The sequence below is a fragment of the Moschus berezovskii genome, chromosome 4 (assembly GCF_049115385.1).
Source record: "Moschus berezovskii isolate FMDL1 chromosome 4, NW_MosBer_1.0, whole genome shotgun sequence".
In the NCBI taxonomy this organism is placed as follows: domain Eukaryota; kingdom Metazoa; phylum Chordata; class Mammalia; order Artiodactyla; family Moschidae; genus Moschus; species Moschus berezovskii.
Window position 1 is genome coordinate 103841400 of NC_142463.1, and position 13747 is coordinate 103855146.

At 41.4% G+C, this 13747-nt stretch overlaps 1 protein-coding gene across 2 annotated transcripts in view; it reads right to left on the reverse strand.

Annotated features, from left to right (window-relative positions):
- OTUD7B (OTU deubiquitinase 7B) overlaps positions 1–13747 on the reverse strand; it is a 61115-nt gene that overhangs the window by 22822 nt on the left and 24546 nt on the right. For both annotated transcript variants that reach the window (XM_055401606.2, XM_055401605.2), the window contains exon 2: positions 3969–4118. In XM_055401606.2, coding sequence (XP_055257581.1) covers positions 3969–4053 — 85 coding nt within the window. In that variant the 5' untranslated portion in view covers positions 4054–4118. The remainder of the gene's footprint in view (positions 1–3968; positions 4119–13747) is intronic.

Consider the following 13747-nt stretch of genomic DNA (forward strand, 5'->3'; position numbering starts at 1 on the left):
TTACTTGCTGTCTGTTTCCTAAGAAAGCTCCGTGAGCACAGAACATTGGTCTCTCTGAACTGAAAAGGCCCTTAGAGACGTAGTAATGTCATTTCACAGACAAAGGAAGTCTTAAGAAGTAGACTTGCCCAAAGTCACAGCTAGTTTGCACCAGGGCCTCAGCAGGACACTAGCCCAGGTCTCCTAGTTCTGAGATCCAGAGAGTTCTGAGCCTAGATGTGCTCTGGGGTGTCCCAAGTCACCTGAAGTTGTACACAAAGTTATAGTTATGTGCATTTTTCTAAAGAAAGAGCTGACAGCTGCCATCAGGCTATCCAAGGGAATTGTTAATTCCCCTCAAACTTCAGAATCACTACTCTTTTTCCTTTGAAAGTTAACTCTGGTTGTAGTGTAAAGAACAAATTATAGAGGGGAGGGACTATCAGTAGACTGAAATGATAGATCTGTTACCACAGACTTTTTAAATTACTTTCTCCAATTAAACTAGCCAATAAATAACATGTTGCATAACTGTTCACACTTCTTTCTGCTCTATTTTCTTCATCACTACCTTAATTCAATTCCTGTATCACCTAGTGCCCACCTCCAACCTATTCTGAAGGATCCCATGAGATTAACCTTTCTATAGAACCATTCTGATCATTTTAGTTCCATAATCAAATTTTTTTTAGTGGCATACACCACTGCCCACAGAATCAAGCTTAGGCTCTTTTGTTTGACACTCAAGGCTTTCTATGACCTGGGCTACTTTTCTAATCTTCCCTCTGTGCTTCAAGTTCCCTGGCTATGAAAGTAGAGATGATTCCACACAGAGCTGTTATGAAGATTAAATTAATTGAAAGCACTTAGAAAAATGTTTGGCACACAGAAAGCATTACACATGGATTTACCGCCATTGCTGTTACGCTTCTTGTTGTAACTATAATTCTCCAGTTAAGCCGTATTAATCATCCACGCTGGATGAATTTACTTCTGAACCATCAGATTCACCATTTGCTCCAACTCCTTTTGCTCACTCTGCATCAGTCATACTGGCCTCTTTGCTGGTCCCAGAAACTTGCTAAGACTGCTCCCACTTACAGCCTTTCACCAAATATTCCCACTGTCTAGAAGGCTCTATTTCCATTATATCTACACAGTCAATTCCTTAACTCCTTCAGGTATTTGCTCAAATGTCACACTCCTAATAAATTAATAAGGCCTACCCTGACTCCCCAATTAAAAATCACAACCTGCCTCACCATTCCCGACCATTTTCCATAGCACCTAACCCTTTATAATATAGTACTTTACAATTTACTTGGTTTTCATGTTTATTGTTTATTGATTCTTATTCTAGAATGTAAAGGCAGAGATTTTTGTTTGTTTTATTTCATTCAAGCATCGAGAACCTGGCACATAATAGGTACTCAATAAATATCTGTTGAAGAATGGAGGACTTTTGTCCTGCGCCAATGAATAAATGATCTGTCTTGAGCACCGGATCATTATTTCCAACTGCCTGCTGAACTGCTCAAAATCAAGTCCTCCTAACAGTCAATATGACTAATACTGAATGTCCATCATCTTCCCTCCTAAAGCTTACTTCTTCTCCTTCTTCTATATTCCCTGACTCAGGAATGGCATCTCAACCCCTCCAGGACAGAAACTATAGTCATTTTAGCTCTTCACCGTTCCTCAGACCCTACTTTTCCTCTTCCCTCACTATTCGATTCTCAGGGTTGTTTGTACCCCTAAAATCGCTCTCAAATCTATTCTTTCTTGTCCATTTTTATCATCACTGCCCCAATTCAAGTCCTCATATTGTCACCCGTTCTTTGGTCTTCTGGGAGGTGGCTCTCTGCTCTCTTTACTGCTATTCCCTACCCCTTATAAATTGTTCTTTACACTATAACCAGAGTTAACTTTCAAAGGAAAAAGCAAGAGACAGGAAGAGACAGAAAATGAGGATCAGGTCCTTTGGTTCCCTTTCTAAATTATATCTTAAATCAACCCACTTCTCACTTTGCTGGAGTCCAAGTCACCACTGTAGTCCAAATCAGCATCACCACTCACCTGAACTATGACAATATTCTTACCACTTCATTTCTGGCCACCTTCCAGTCAGTTCCATTATCTTTAATCAGTATCCTGTTCAAAAACTTAAATCCAGTCATTTCACTCCCCTGATTAAAATTCTTCACCAGCTTCCCACTGAACATACACTGAAATGCACAACCCTTACCATAGCCTACAAAGGCTCTCTGTATTCTTCCCACTTATCTAACCAGCTACATACCACTTTCTTGTACCACTCTTCCTACCTCAATCACTATCAGTGCCAAACTCTTTCACTTTAGGGTCCCTGTATAAGCTACTTTGTCTTGCTATTCCTATGCATTCTTTTGGGTTCAGTTCACATGTCACTTCTTCAGAAAAAGCCTTTCTGCACTTTATATCTAAATTAGGTTTCTCTCTTAAACTTCCACAGCACCCTCAACTTTTCTTTCAACCCTCAACTTTTCTTTCATAGCATGAATGTGTGTGTACATGGATGTGTGTGCAACAGAAAGAGAGACAGCATGCAAACAACTACTTGCAACTATATTTGTTAAGAGCCCAACTCTGAAACCAGATCACATAGGTTCAAACTCTCCTTCACTTCTTGGACCTCAGGTTTTTTAAAACTGGAATACTGGAAAAATAAAACCTATCTTGCAGAAAGGTTGTGAGAATAGAATATTTCAAGTAGCTCACACATACTAAACACATGGAAGTGTTAACACATGCTGTAAGTGGAAGAGAAGGCATATGAGCTGAATCCAGAAGGATGAGAATTTCAGGAGAATAATGAACGAAGGGACACTGCAGACTTAGGAGACAAGTTAATATGACCAGGAAAAGGTGACAAGTCAGGCCTGGCTGGAGCACAGGCACTGTGGCAAACAGTAGCAGGAGATGAAACTGCAAATGTAAATTAAGGGCAAAGCCATTTAAACCCTGATCTTCCATTTTCAAATCAACACTAGTCTCACAGGTAGCTAAGTAAATGTCAAACTGCCACACCTTACTAAGTACTGACAGTCTAAAAAATTACCTGTGTATACTAAGAACTGGCCCATCCCCCAACATGTTTACCTAACTGTGTCATTATGTATTTTCATCATCAAAAAGCATCTGTTAACTATGACTCCAAACAAAGAATCCTGCTGACATGATGCCAAGCCTAAATGATCTTAAAATTTAGAATATTCACACTTTCATGTATATACAGATATAAGTAAACAAAAGCAGCAAAATGAAAACATTAAATTAATCCACTCTATACAGAATGATCGCAGAAGGCAATGGCGAGCCACTCCAGTACTCTTGCCTGGAAAGCCCCATGGACAGGGGAGCCTGGTAGGCTGCAGTCCATGGGGTCGCTACGAGTCGGACACGACTGAGCGACTTCACTTTCACTTTCATGCACTGGAGAAGGAAATGGCAACCCACTCCAGTGTTCTTGCCTGGAGAATCCCAGGGACAGGGGAGCCTGGTGGGCTGCCGTCTATGGGGTCGCACAGAGTCGGACACGACTGAAGCGACTTAGCAGCAGCAGCATACAGAATGATCCATATAAGTTAGGGCAAGAAAGAAAAAAACTAATATGGATGATCCCAAATATGAAAATCCCTCATTTATATATAAAAAGGAAGTTTTACAGACCTAAAATTATGCTTTTAGTCGACTAATCTCAAATTTCACTTGTATTACCTAAGCATAAATTGACAAGTGGTGAAAAGCTACCCAAAAATTCAAGGTGAAAAAGGAATTTTCATTTTAAAATTATGGGGGGTCACACACAAAATAGATTATTAGAAGTAACTTAAATGTAAGGCCTACCATACACAAAGTATCTTTCTGATCACCTTACATTCCAAATTATCCTAACAATAAATATCACGTTTTACTTTCTCTCTTCTCATTCTCCCCCAAAGACTCCTTACCTTCCAGAAGGTCTCGCGCCAATCCTGGTTCTGCTCCTGTGGAACGGACAAAATCCGACAGGACAGCATCCATGTCCAGAGTCATGTGATCATTCAGTACTTTCAGGCAGCTGATGTAGGGAGGACATAGATCAAAAGTCAAGCCTCCACCTGAGGAGGAAATAAACACATAAGGCCTAACTCACAGTGGAATGCAATGATCACAGCCCAGTATCAGCAGCTTCCTAACCAAATGGGGAAACTATTCCGGCTCATTCATTTCAGCTGAATTTACCATAAAGAGTAATATGGTTTCCTAATTCATGTTAGTTGTTTTCCCTTTTATTACATAAGTTTCAGGTGCCCAGCAATATAGTTCAACATCTATAAACACTACAGTGATCACCATCACAAGTCTAGTTATCATCCATTCGTTACATACAGTTTACAATTTCCCCTATATAATGCTCCTCCTCTGCCATTCTAGAGTATTCCATCTCTATTCCTCAGTTTGCTTGTGCAAACTAATGGAAGGCAGCAGCAGACTCCCATCCTGAAGAATTTCCCACCTGCATTAATCCCTAACATAGCACCTGGTTTATTTCCTTCCAGCCACTCAATATACTTTGAGATTATTTTAATTAGTTGCTGTCTAGCCTCCTCCTTCAATACACAAGTTTCTTGAAAGTACAGAGCTTGTGTGTCTTATTCACTAACATATCCCCAGCATGTACCCCTTGGCATAGTCCTTGGCACCCAGCCCTCAGTAAATATTTGCTGAATCAATGAATACTACACACTGAATAACTTTCGAGTTGACTAGTATTCTCATGCTAGCTGAGGAAATGGGAGGAGCAAACGGATACCTGAAACTACTCAAAATAAAGCACTCTGCAATTATGCAAAGCAGGGTAGAGATGCCAAGAGTTCATAACAAAGGTCATTCTTTGTCCACTAACTTCATGAACCCAGGAAACATGCTTTTCTCCAATCAGGACAAATGACTGCCAAGTAAGTTCACCTGAAAAAGGTCTCTTCTTCAGACTTGACTTTGGCAGGAATTATGTCCCTGACCCGTCAGCCTGGTACCAATCCACATTCCTCTGAAGTTAGCAGTCCCAGCTGAAGAAGCAATAACCAAGAGAAGAACAACTTCTCACCAAAATTTGCCGCTTCAGACAGGTTTACAGTTCTCTGCAGAAGAGGGCTTGTTCATAAAGCCACCAGGCACATACCTGCCCCACCACACCCACCAATCCCCTGCTCTGGGGGAATGCCAAAAGTGGAGTTCCCAAGGGTAGCAGGGTGGCTCAGGTGACAGTCTCTCCAGAAACATCTCCTTCTAAACAACCTAAACGCTAAGGATGATTCTCAGGTCCTTTCTAATCACCCCTCCCCAGACCCCAAAACACAGCTTACTTATTGGTGTGATCAGATCCTAATTTTCTGCATTCCATAGAAATAGTAAGGCAAAGAAACAGCAGTGATTTGTAAGTTATAAAACTAGTAGGCCACTAACTTAATAACTTCACGTAGGATTTTTTTTTTTTTTTTGAGAGGGAGAGACATGACAAAACAGAAAATATTCTTTCTGGTTCTGTTCCAGGAGGCCAAGAAGTGCAGGAGTAGAAAGAAATGTTTAATTCATATCTGTAGCCCCAACATCTAGCTCAGAATCTACAATATTGTAGGCAGTCAATAAATGCCTGATGAATAAATGATTAAATGACTAACTGAACCTCTGCATCAGCCACCACCAAACCAATCAATTCACGGTTTAAAATTCAGCTCAGAAAGTCAAGGGTACTTCATCTCTCACATCACCCCTCTATTTCTAATGGTCTGTCCCAGTCTCAATCCATGTCTCAAAGTTTTACAAACTCTCCTTTCTAAAGAGGCGTTAACATACTGTCATGATTTCTACTACCCTCATACAATGTGACTTTTCAGTTCAGTTCAGTCACTCAGTCGTATCCAACTTTCTGTGACCCCATGAATCACAGCACACCAGGCCTCCCTGTCCATCACCAACTCCCGGAGTTCACTCAAACTCATGTCCATCGAGTCAATGATGCCATCCAGCCATCTCATTCTCTGTCGTCCCCTTCTCCTCCTGCCCCCAATCCTTCCCAGGATCAGAGTCTTTTCCAATGAGTCAACTCGTCGCATGAGGTGGCCAAAATAGCGAAGTTTCAGCTTTAGCATCAGTCCTTCCAATGAACACCCAGGATTGATCTCCTTTAGAATGGACTGGTTGGATTTCCTTGCAGTCCAAGGGACTCTCAAGAGTCTTCTCCAGCAATGTGACTTTTACTTACACCTATATATATTAGCTGGCTGACTTTGGTCAAATTATTTACAGGGTCTCAGTTGCCTCTTGTATGTCCTAGAGTTGGATTTGATGACTTCTAAGATCATTTCCAGGTTTAAAAAAAATAACTTCAGTTCCCTCAGTTCAGTTCAGCCGCTCAGTCGTGTCCGACTCTCCGCGACCCCATGAATCACAGCACGCCAGGCCTCCCTGTCCATCACCAACTCCCGGAGTTCACTCAAACTCATGTCCACAGAGTCGGTGATGCCATCCAGCCATCTCATTCTGTCATCCCCTTCTCCTCCCGCCCCCAACCTTTCCCAGCATCAGAGTCTTTTCCAGTGAGTCAACTCGTCGCATGAGGTGGCCTAAAGCTTCATAAATTAGGATCCTTACATTCTCTTTTGCTCTGCTTATTATCAATGTCTAATTTACTTCCATTTCAATATCACAATTGTCAGAAAAGTCTACCAATACATAAAGAACTTTTGGCCGTTAAAAGAAGAGAAGTGAAAAGCAAAGGAGAAAAGGAAAGATATACCCATTTGAATGCAGAGTTCCAAATAACAAGGAGAGATAAGAAAGCCTTCTTTAGTGATCAGTGCAAAGAAATAGAGGGAAATATTAAAATGGGAAAGACCAGAGATTTCTTCAAGAAAATAAGAGATACCAAGGGAATATTTCATGCAAAGATGGGCTCAGTAAAGGACAGAAACAGTATGGACCTAACAGAAGCAAAAGATACTAAGAAGAGGTGGCAAGAATACACAGAAGAACTGTACAAAAAAGATCTTCATGACCCAGATAATCACGATGGTGTGATCACTCACCTAGAGCCAGACATCCTGGAATGTGAAGTCAAGTGGGCCTTAGGAAGCATCACTACAAACAAAGCTAGTGGAGGTGAAGGAATTCCAGTTGAGCTATTTCAAATCCTAAAAGATGATGCTATGAAAGTGCTACACTCAATATGCCAGCAAATTTGGAAAACTCAGCAGTGGCCACAGGACTGGAAAAGGTCAGTTTTCATTCCAATCCCAAAGAAAGGCAATGCCAAAGAATGCTCAAACTAACACACAATTGCACTCATCTCACACGCTAGCAAAGTAATGCTCAAAAGCCTCCAAGCCAGGCTTCAACAATACATGAACCATGAACTTCCAGATGTTCAAGCTGGTTTTAGAAAAGGCAGAAGAACCAGAAATCAAATTGCCAACATCTGCTGGATCATCAAAAAAGCAAGAGAGTTCCAGAAAAATATCTATTTGTTTTATTGACTATGCCAAAGTCTTTGACTCTGTGGATCACAATAAACTGTGGAAAATTCTGAAGGAGATGGGAATACCAGACCACCTGACCTGCCTCTTGAGAAACCTGTATGCAGGTCAGGAAACAACAGTTAGAACTGGATATGGAACAACAGACTGGTTCCAAATAGGTCAAGGCTGTATATTGTCATCCTGATCATTTAACTTATATGCAGAGTATATCATGAGAAATGCTGGGCTGGATGAAGCATAATTTGGAATCAAGATTGCCGGGAGAAATAACAATAACCTCAGATATGCAGATGATACCACCCTTATGGCAGAAAGTGAAGAAGAACTAAAGAGCCTCTTGATGAAAGTGAAAGAGGAGAGTAAAAAAATTGGCTTAAAGCTCAACATTCAGAAAACTAAGGTCATGGCCTCTGGTCCCATCACTTCATGGCAAATAGATGGGGAAACAGTGGAAACAGAGACTTTATTTTGGGGGCTCCAAAATCACTGCAGATGGTGACTGCAGCCATGAAATAAAAAGACGCTTACTCCTTGGAAGAAAAGTTATGACCAACCTAGACAGCATATTAAAAAGCAGAGACATTACTTTGCCAACAAAGGTTCATCTAGTCAAGGCTAAGGTTTTTCCAGTAGTCATGTATGGATGTGAGAGTTGGACTGTAAAGAAAGCTGAGCACCGAAGAATTGATGCTTTTGAACTGTGGTGCTGGAGAAGACTCTTGAGAGTCCCTTGGACTCCAAGAAGATCCAACCAGTCCATCCTAAAGAAGATCAGTCCTGGGTGTTCATTGGAAGGACTGATGTTGAAGTTGAAACTCCAATACTTTGGCCACCTGATGCGAAGAGTTGATTCATTTGAAAAGACCCTGATGCTGGGAAAAATTGAAGGAAGGAGTAGAAGGGGATGACAGAGAATGAGATGGTTGGATGGCATCACCGACTCAATGGACATGAGTTTGGGTAAACTCTAGGAGCTGGTGATGGACAGGGAGGCCTGGCATGCTGCAGTCCATGCGGTCACAAAGAGTCGGATATGACTGAGCGACTGAACTGAACTGAACCTCAAATTCAAAATGCTAAGTTATTCAATAAATTAGTTCTTTAGATAAAACGCTTAAGAATTGAATTACTTCAAAATTCACAGGTGATTGAGTGGTTTCCCTCTCTTCTAATACAGACAAGATTCCTTCCTCAAGTCCATTTTAGGCACCATCTTATATCACAGGAGATGGAAGCAGTCCAAATAACTTAAAACACATGAATAATCCAAAATCAAGAGCATACCTGCAAAATGAATTTCAACCTTATCTCTTAAAAAAAAAAATAAAGGAACTAGGTAAAGCCACTTTAATAACTTTCTGAAACAATGTGGGAAATACACAACAGGCACACAAATGGTGGTGGTGGTGGTTTAGTCACTAAATTGTGTTAGACTCTTGCAACCCTATGGACAGTAGCCTGCCAGGCTTCTCTGCTCATGGGATTCTCCAGGCAAGAATACTGGAGTGAGATGCTATTTCCTTAACAATCAACAAAAAGGTGCTCAGGAGAAGAGAGAAGCTGATTAAGCCACAGGTTCATAGGCAATTTCCAAGCCAGCTAGAGGCTTCTGAGAGAAGCCAATGAAAACCATCAACATCATGGCATCTTAGACCTCACATGCCAACACAGTAGGTTTTTAAAAATAATTTCAAGGTCCAACATTATCTAGAGTGACTTGCTCAAAGATTCAAAGCACTAAACCAAACTTCTTGGCAGCACATTCTTACATGTGATGTCTCCAAGGTGCATGCCATGGACTCCACCCTCTACCCAACAGGTGAGGACTGCAGACTTTTTTTCACCACTACCAACACCTGGTTTGAGCTTCTCAAATTCCAAATGGGACTATCCAAGGTGATGATGTAGACTCACAGTCCTTGGCTCTCAGCACACAAGAAGGAAAAAAAGAAAACACTGGCTTTCAAACTTTCCAATGAAACAGAAGAGGCACTCAAATATTTGTTGACTGAATGGTGTTTAGACAAATCTAAATCGGAATCAAATCTCCAAGCTATCAATCAGAGGGACTTTGTGAGCTCGTGCTCAGTCACTCAGTCATGTCCAGCTCTTTATGACCCCATGGACTGTAGCCCGCCAGGTTCCTCTGTCCATGGAGTTTTTCAGGCAAGAATAGTGGAGCAGGTTGCCATTCCCTACTCCAGGGAATCTTCCTGACCCAAAGATCGAACTTGCGTCTCTTGCATCTCCTGCACTGTCAGACAGATTCTTTACCACTGTGCTACCTGCGAAGCTAATTCTTGGATCAATCTCCCATAATTTTAAAATCACTGATCTGGACTGGTAAGCAACTCTTCTAACTTTTCAAGCTAGTGGAGAAATCACTAACATTTACTACAAGTTACAGGAAGTTTTCAAGTTGAAACATGAAGTTGAACCTCTTCAGCAAAAAGGGACTGAAGCAATAATTTAATCCAATGTCAGCCTCCAAGCAAGAATCCTTCTACTCCATCTTTGACAGATAAATCATCCAGTCTCCACAAGAATACAAGTTCTGATGGAGACTCATTTCTTTGCTACAATGTCCATTTTATTGTTGGACAGCTCTAATTGTTAGAAAATGCTTTTCTTAACTAAATCACCAGCCCTCCTCTCTCTTTCGCATAATGGTGCTTGATCTCTTCTCCAGAACAGTAAAATCTACTTCCAGGAATGATGGAATTTTCATGGAAAATGACCATAGAAAGCATTTCTTTCCATAAAAATTTGTGGGAGGTCAACACTGCAATGTTATCATGAGCCAGCCAGTGGCCTCTTTTTTTTCTTTTACAAAATTCTTCCTTATATCAGTACTTGCCATTACCTGTATCCATGCATAAACGTTTATGCTGACCCTATATTATAAACTCAACAAGTAGAATAAATGAAGACACGTACATTGCTCAAAGTTCACTTCTGCTACTATCTTTGCTTCTCATCCCTACTTCCACTTCCATGCTCTTTTGAAGTGAGGCTAGTAATCAAGAAAATAAGTCAGGGCTTCCCTGGTGGTCTAGTGGTTAAGAATTTGCCTGTCAATGCAGGGGACATGGGTTTAATCCCTGATCTGGGAAGATCCCACATGCTCTGGAGCAGGTAGGCTTATGTGCCACAACTACTGAGCCCGAACTCTAGAATCCGCAAGCCGCAACTACTGAAGCCTGTGCTTTGCAACCAGAGAAGTCACCACAATGAGAAGCCCATGCAACAAAACCAGAGAGTAGCCCCAACTTGACAAAACTAGAGAGAAGCCTGCATGTAGCTAAAAATAAATAAATAATTTAAAAAGAATAACAATATTAAGCACTTTCAAAACCACTTCTTATTCATTAACAACAAAACTCCTGCAGCAGGCTTATTATTACCAGTTTACACTGAAAGGAATAAGGCTTGAAAAGTCAGGTGGGTTACCCAAAATCTGAACCCAGACATTGTGAACACACGCTCTCTCTACTGTACCATGCTGCTTCCAAGTGTGTTAAGTCACTGCAGCCGTGTCTGACTCTGTGGCCCACCAAGCTCTTCTCTCCATGGGATTTTTCAGGCAAGAATACTGGAGTGGGTTGCCATTTCCTCCTCCAGGGGATCTTCCCAACCCAGGGATTAAACCCCTGTCTCTTATATCTCCTGCATTGGTAGGTGGGTTCTTTACCACTAGTGCCACCTCTAGGGGTAGTCATTACTGGTTCCCAGAACTGCACTGATTTTTAGCCATTTAATTCTTTCGCTACAGGAAAGGGCTGTGCCCATCTCTCATGTTTATTAATGACTCATGACTCTGCCTTATATTTTGCTCAGTTCAAATCCTATCACCTTCCTGAACAATTTCAACAACCACCTGCATAATCTACCCAATATTTCTGCCTTAAAGTTTAATAAACTCATTAAACGCCAAGACCTCCATCTCTACCTCAGCAACTCAGACCCACCATGCCCTGAAACCATTCTACCTCTAAATCTTCAACTCCCAACATCTTACTCTGGCTACAACCTCATCCCCCTCTAGCTGTCTCTCTCTACTACTAAACCTGCTATCTCACCTCAGGACATCTTTACCTCAAGACTAAGCCATCCAATTCTTTAACTATCTTATTCATTAATTCAACAAAAATTAATGGAGTGCCTACTCTGGGCTAGGCACTACGGTCAGGATTAGGAACATAACCATGAACTAGACATAATCTCTATCTTCACAAAGCTTCTAGTATAGAGGAAAAAACACAAAATTTCACAAACAACTGTAATTATAATAGGGAAAAACACTGGGGGAGGGGCATTATAGCATATGGGGAATCAAGAAAAGCTTTCCCAAGGAAGTGATATCTAAGAACTGAAAAATAAGTAGGAACTGGAGACAAGTTGGGAAATAAAGAATGCTCTGAGTGGAGGAAACATATCAGTGTTCTGTGGCAAGGAGGTACAGAGAGGTGAAAATGGTGAAAAATGAGGACAAGGGGGGGCCCAGTGGACCCTATTGAAGACTGAGATCTTACTAACATCCTAAAAGTAAGGAGAAGCCTTTGAAGAGTTATAGGCAGGGACAGGACAGCATCAGATTTCAAATATTAAAAGATCACTCCAGTTGCAACGGGAAGAATGCTTCACAAGGAGTACAAGTGGATTTAGGGAGAACTGTTTAGAAAACTACAGTTAAATGAGAGGACAGTGAGCTAGACTAGGATGAGAGCAGAGAAGATGAGAAAAACGGTTAGATTCCACTTTGTCCTTTCTTGCCTACCTAAACATAAACATAATGAGTGATCACTTTATTTTCCCGTAAAAACCTAGTTCCCTTATCCTTTCATCTGTCCAATCTGGATAGATCTCACATTTAACTTCTCCACTACTAAATGAGGCTATTGTGCACGACCAGAGCCCACAATAATACAGAGTAATATGACTACAGATATATCGTGTTCTCTCATTCCTTTCAGTGAGACGCTGCTGTCTTTCGCTTCACTGTAGCGCCTAACCAGTCTTCTCGGCTACTATCCTGTCCCTTTACCATTCTCCCCGAGCCTCCCATCAAATCCTATCACCTCCCTTACTCCCAGTAATGACCTTTCCTCCGACTTCACAGAAAAAATTATGAAACAAAGCAAGCGGTGTTCCTTCAGATTTCCCTCCTGCCTTATCTGCTAGCTGTTATTCTCGTCTTCCCTTTAAAACTCTAAATTAGACTACATTCACTGATGGTACTTTCTCACCTGATGGTCAGTCCTCAACCAACTAAAACTGGCTTCAACAGAAAGACAAGGACACCACTGTCTTATACAGAAGACCATCACCATCCTCTTTACTGCTTATCTAAAGTGTCTCTTTGTAGCATTTGAGACACACAGACCACTCTTCCTGCCTCTCTCTTTCTGTGCCTTGGTCACCTTTGTGAATTTTTCTTTCTGTGCCTGCACCAAAGGTTAGTTCACCCACAGTTCTAACCTCAAACCTTCTACTTTCTCATTTTATATCATCCCCTTGAAGAACTTCATTCATGCCCTGAGCACCCAAATGTTGATGCCTTAAAAGGCATCTGCTGTCCCCAGATCAACCAGGAATCCCACAGGTACTTCAGACTCAGCACTATCCCTCCACCTGTTCAAGCTATTTTTCTCCAGAATTGCCTTTTCTAGCAAGTAGCACCATCACCCCTCCTATCACTTAAGTCACAAGCCTGGGAGCCACCCCGGATTTCTCTCTTGCCTTATCCTCACTCACAAATCGTCCTTTACCAACAAACTTTAGCAGTAATTTGTCTTAAAGAATTCTCAGATCCATCCAACATCTTCTACAGGCTACATCTCTTTTATCGTCTCTCGGGTGTTCAAAACCTGGACCCCAGGAAACAGTTTCTTAATTTCTCCCTCTTCTTTTCTCCAGCCATTTTTCACAGTGGTTGCTTGTAGAGGCTGATCAATGTAAAATGCAAATATGATAGTATCATATCCCACTGCTCAATGGATCCTCAGTGACTAAAGCTTAATATCCAAATTCCTACTCAAGACAAATGAGGCCCTTCATGATCCAGCTCTACCTAATCCACCTTTCCCCTCCTTGCACTTGATAGTTCCCCAAGTATATTACATGCTTCAAATGTCAGTTCCTTTGTGAATGTTGTTCTCTCTGGCCCCTGGTCTAGCAAGTGAATTCCTATTTCTTCTTTAAGGCTACCG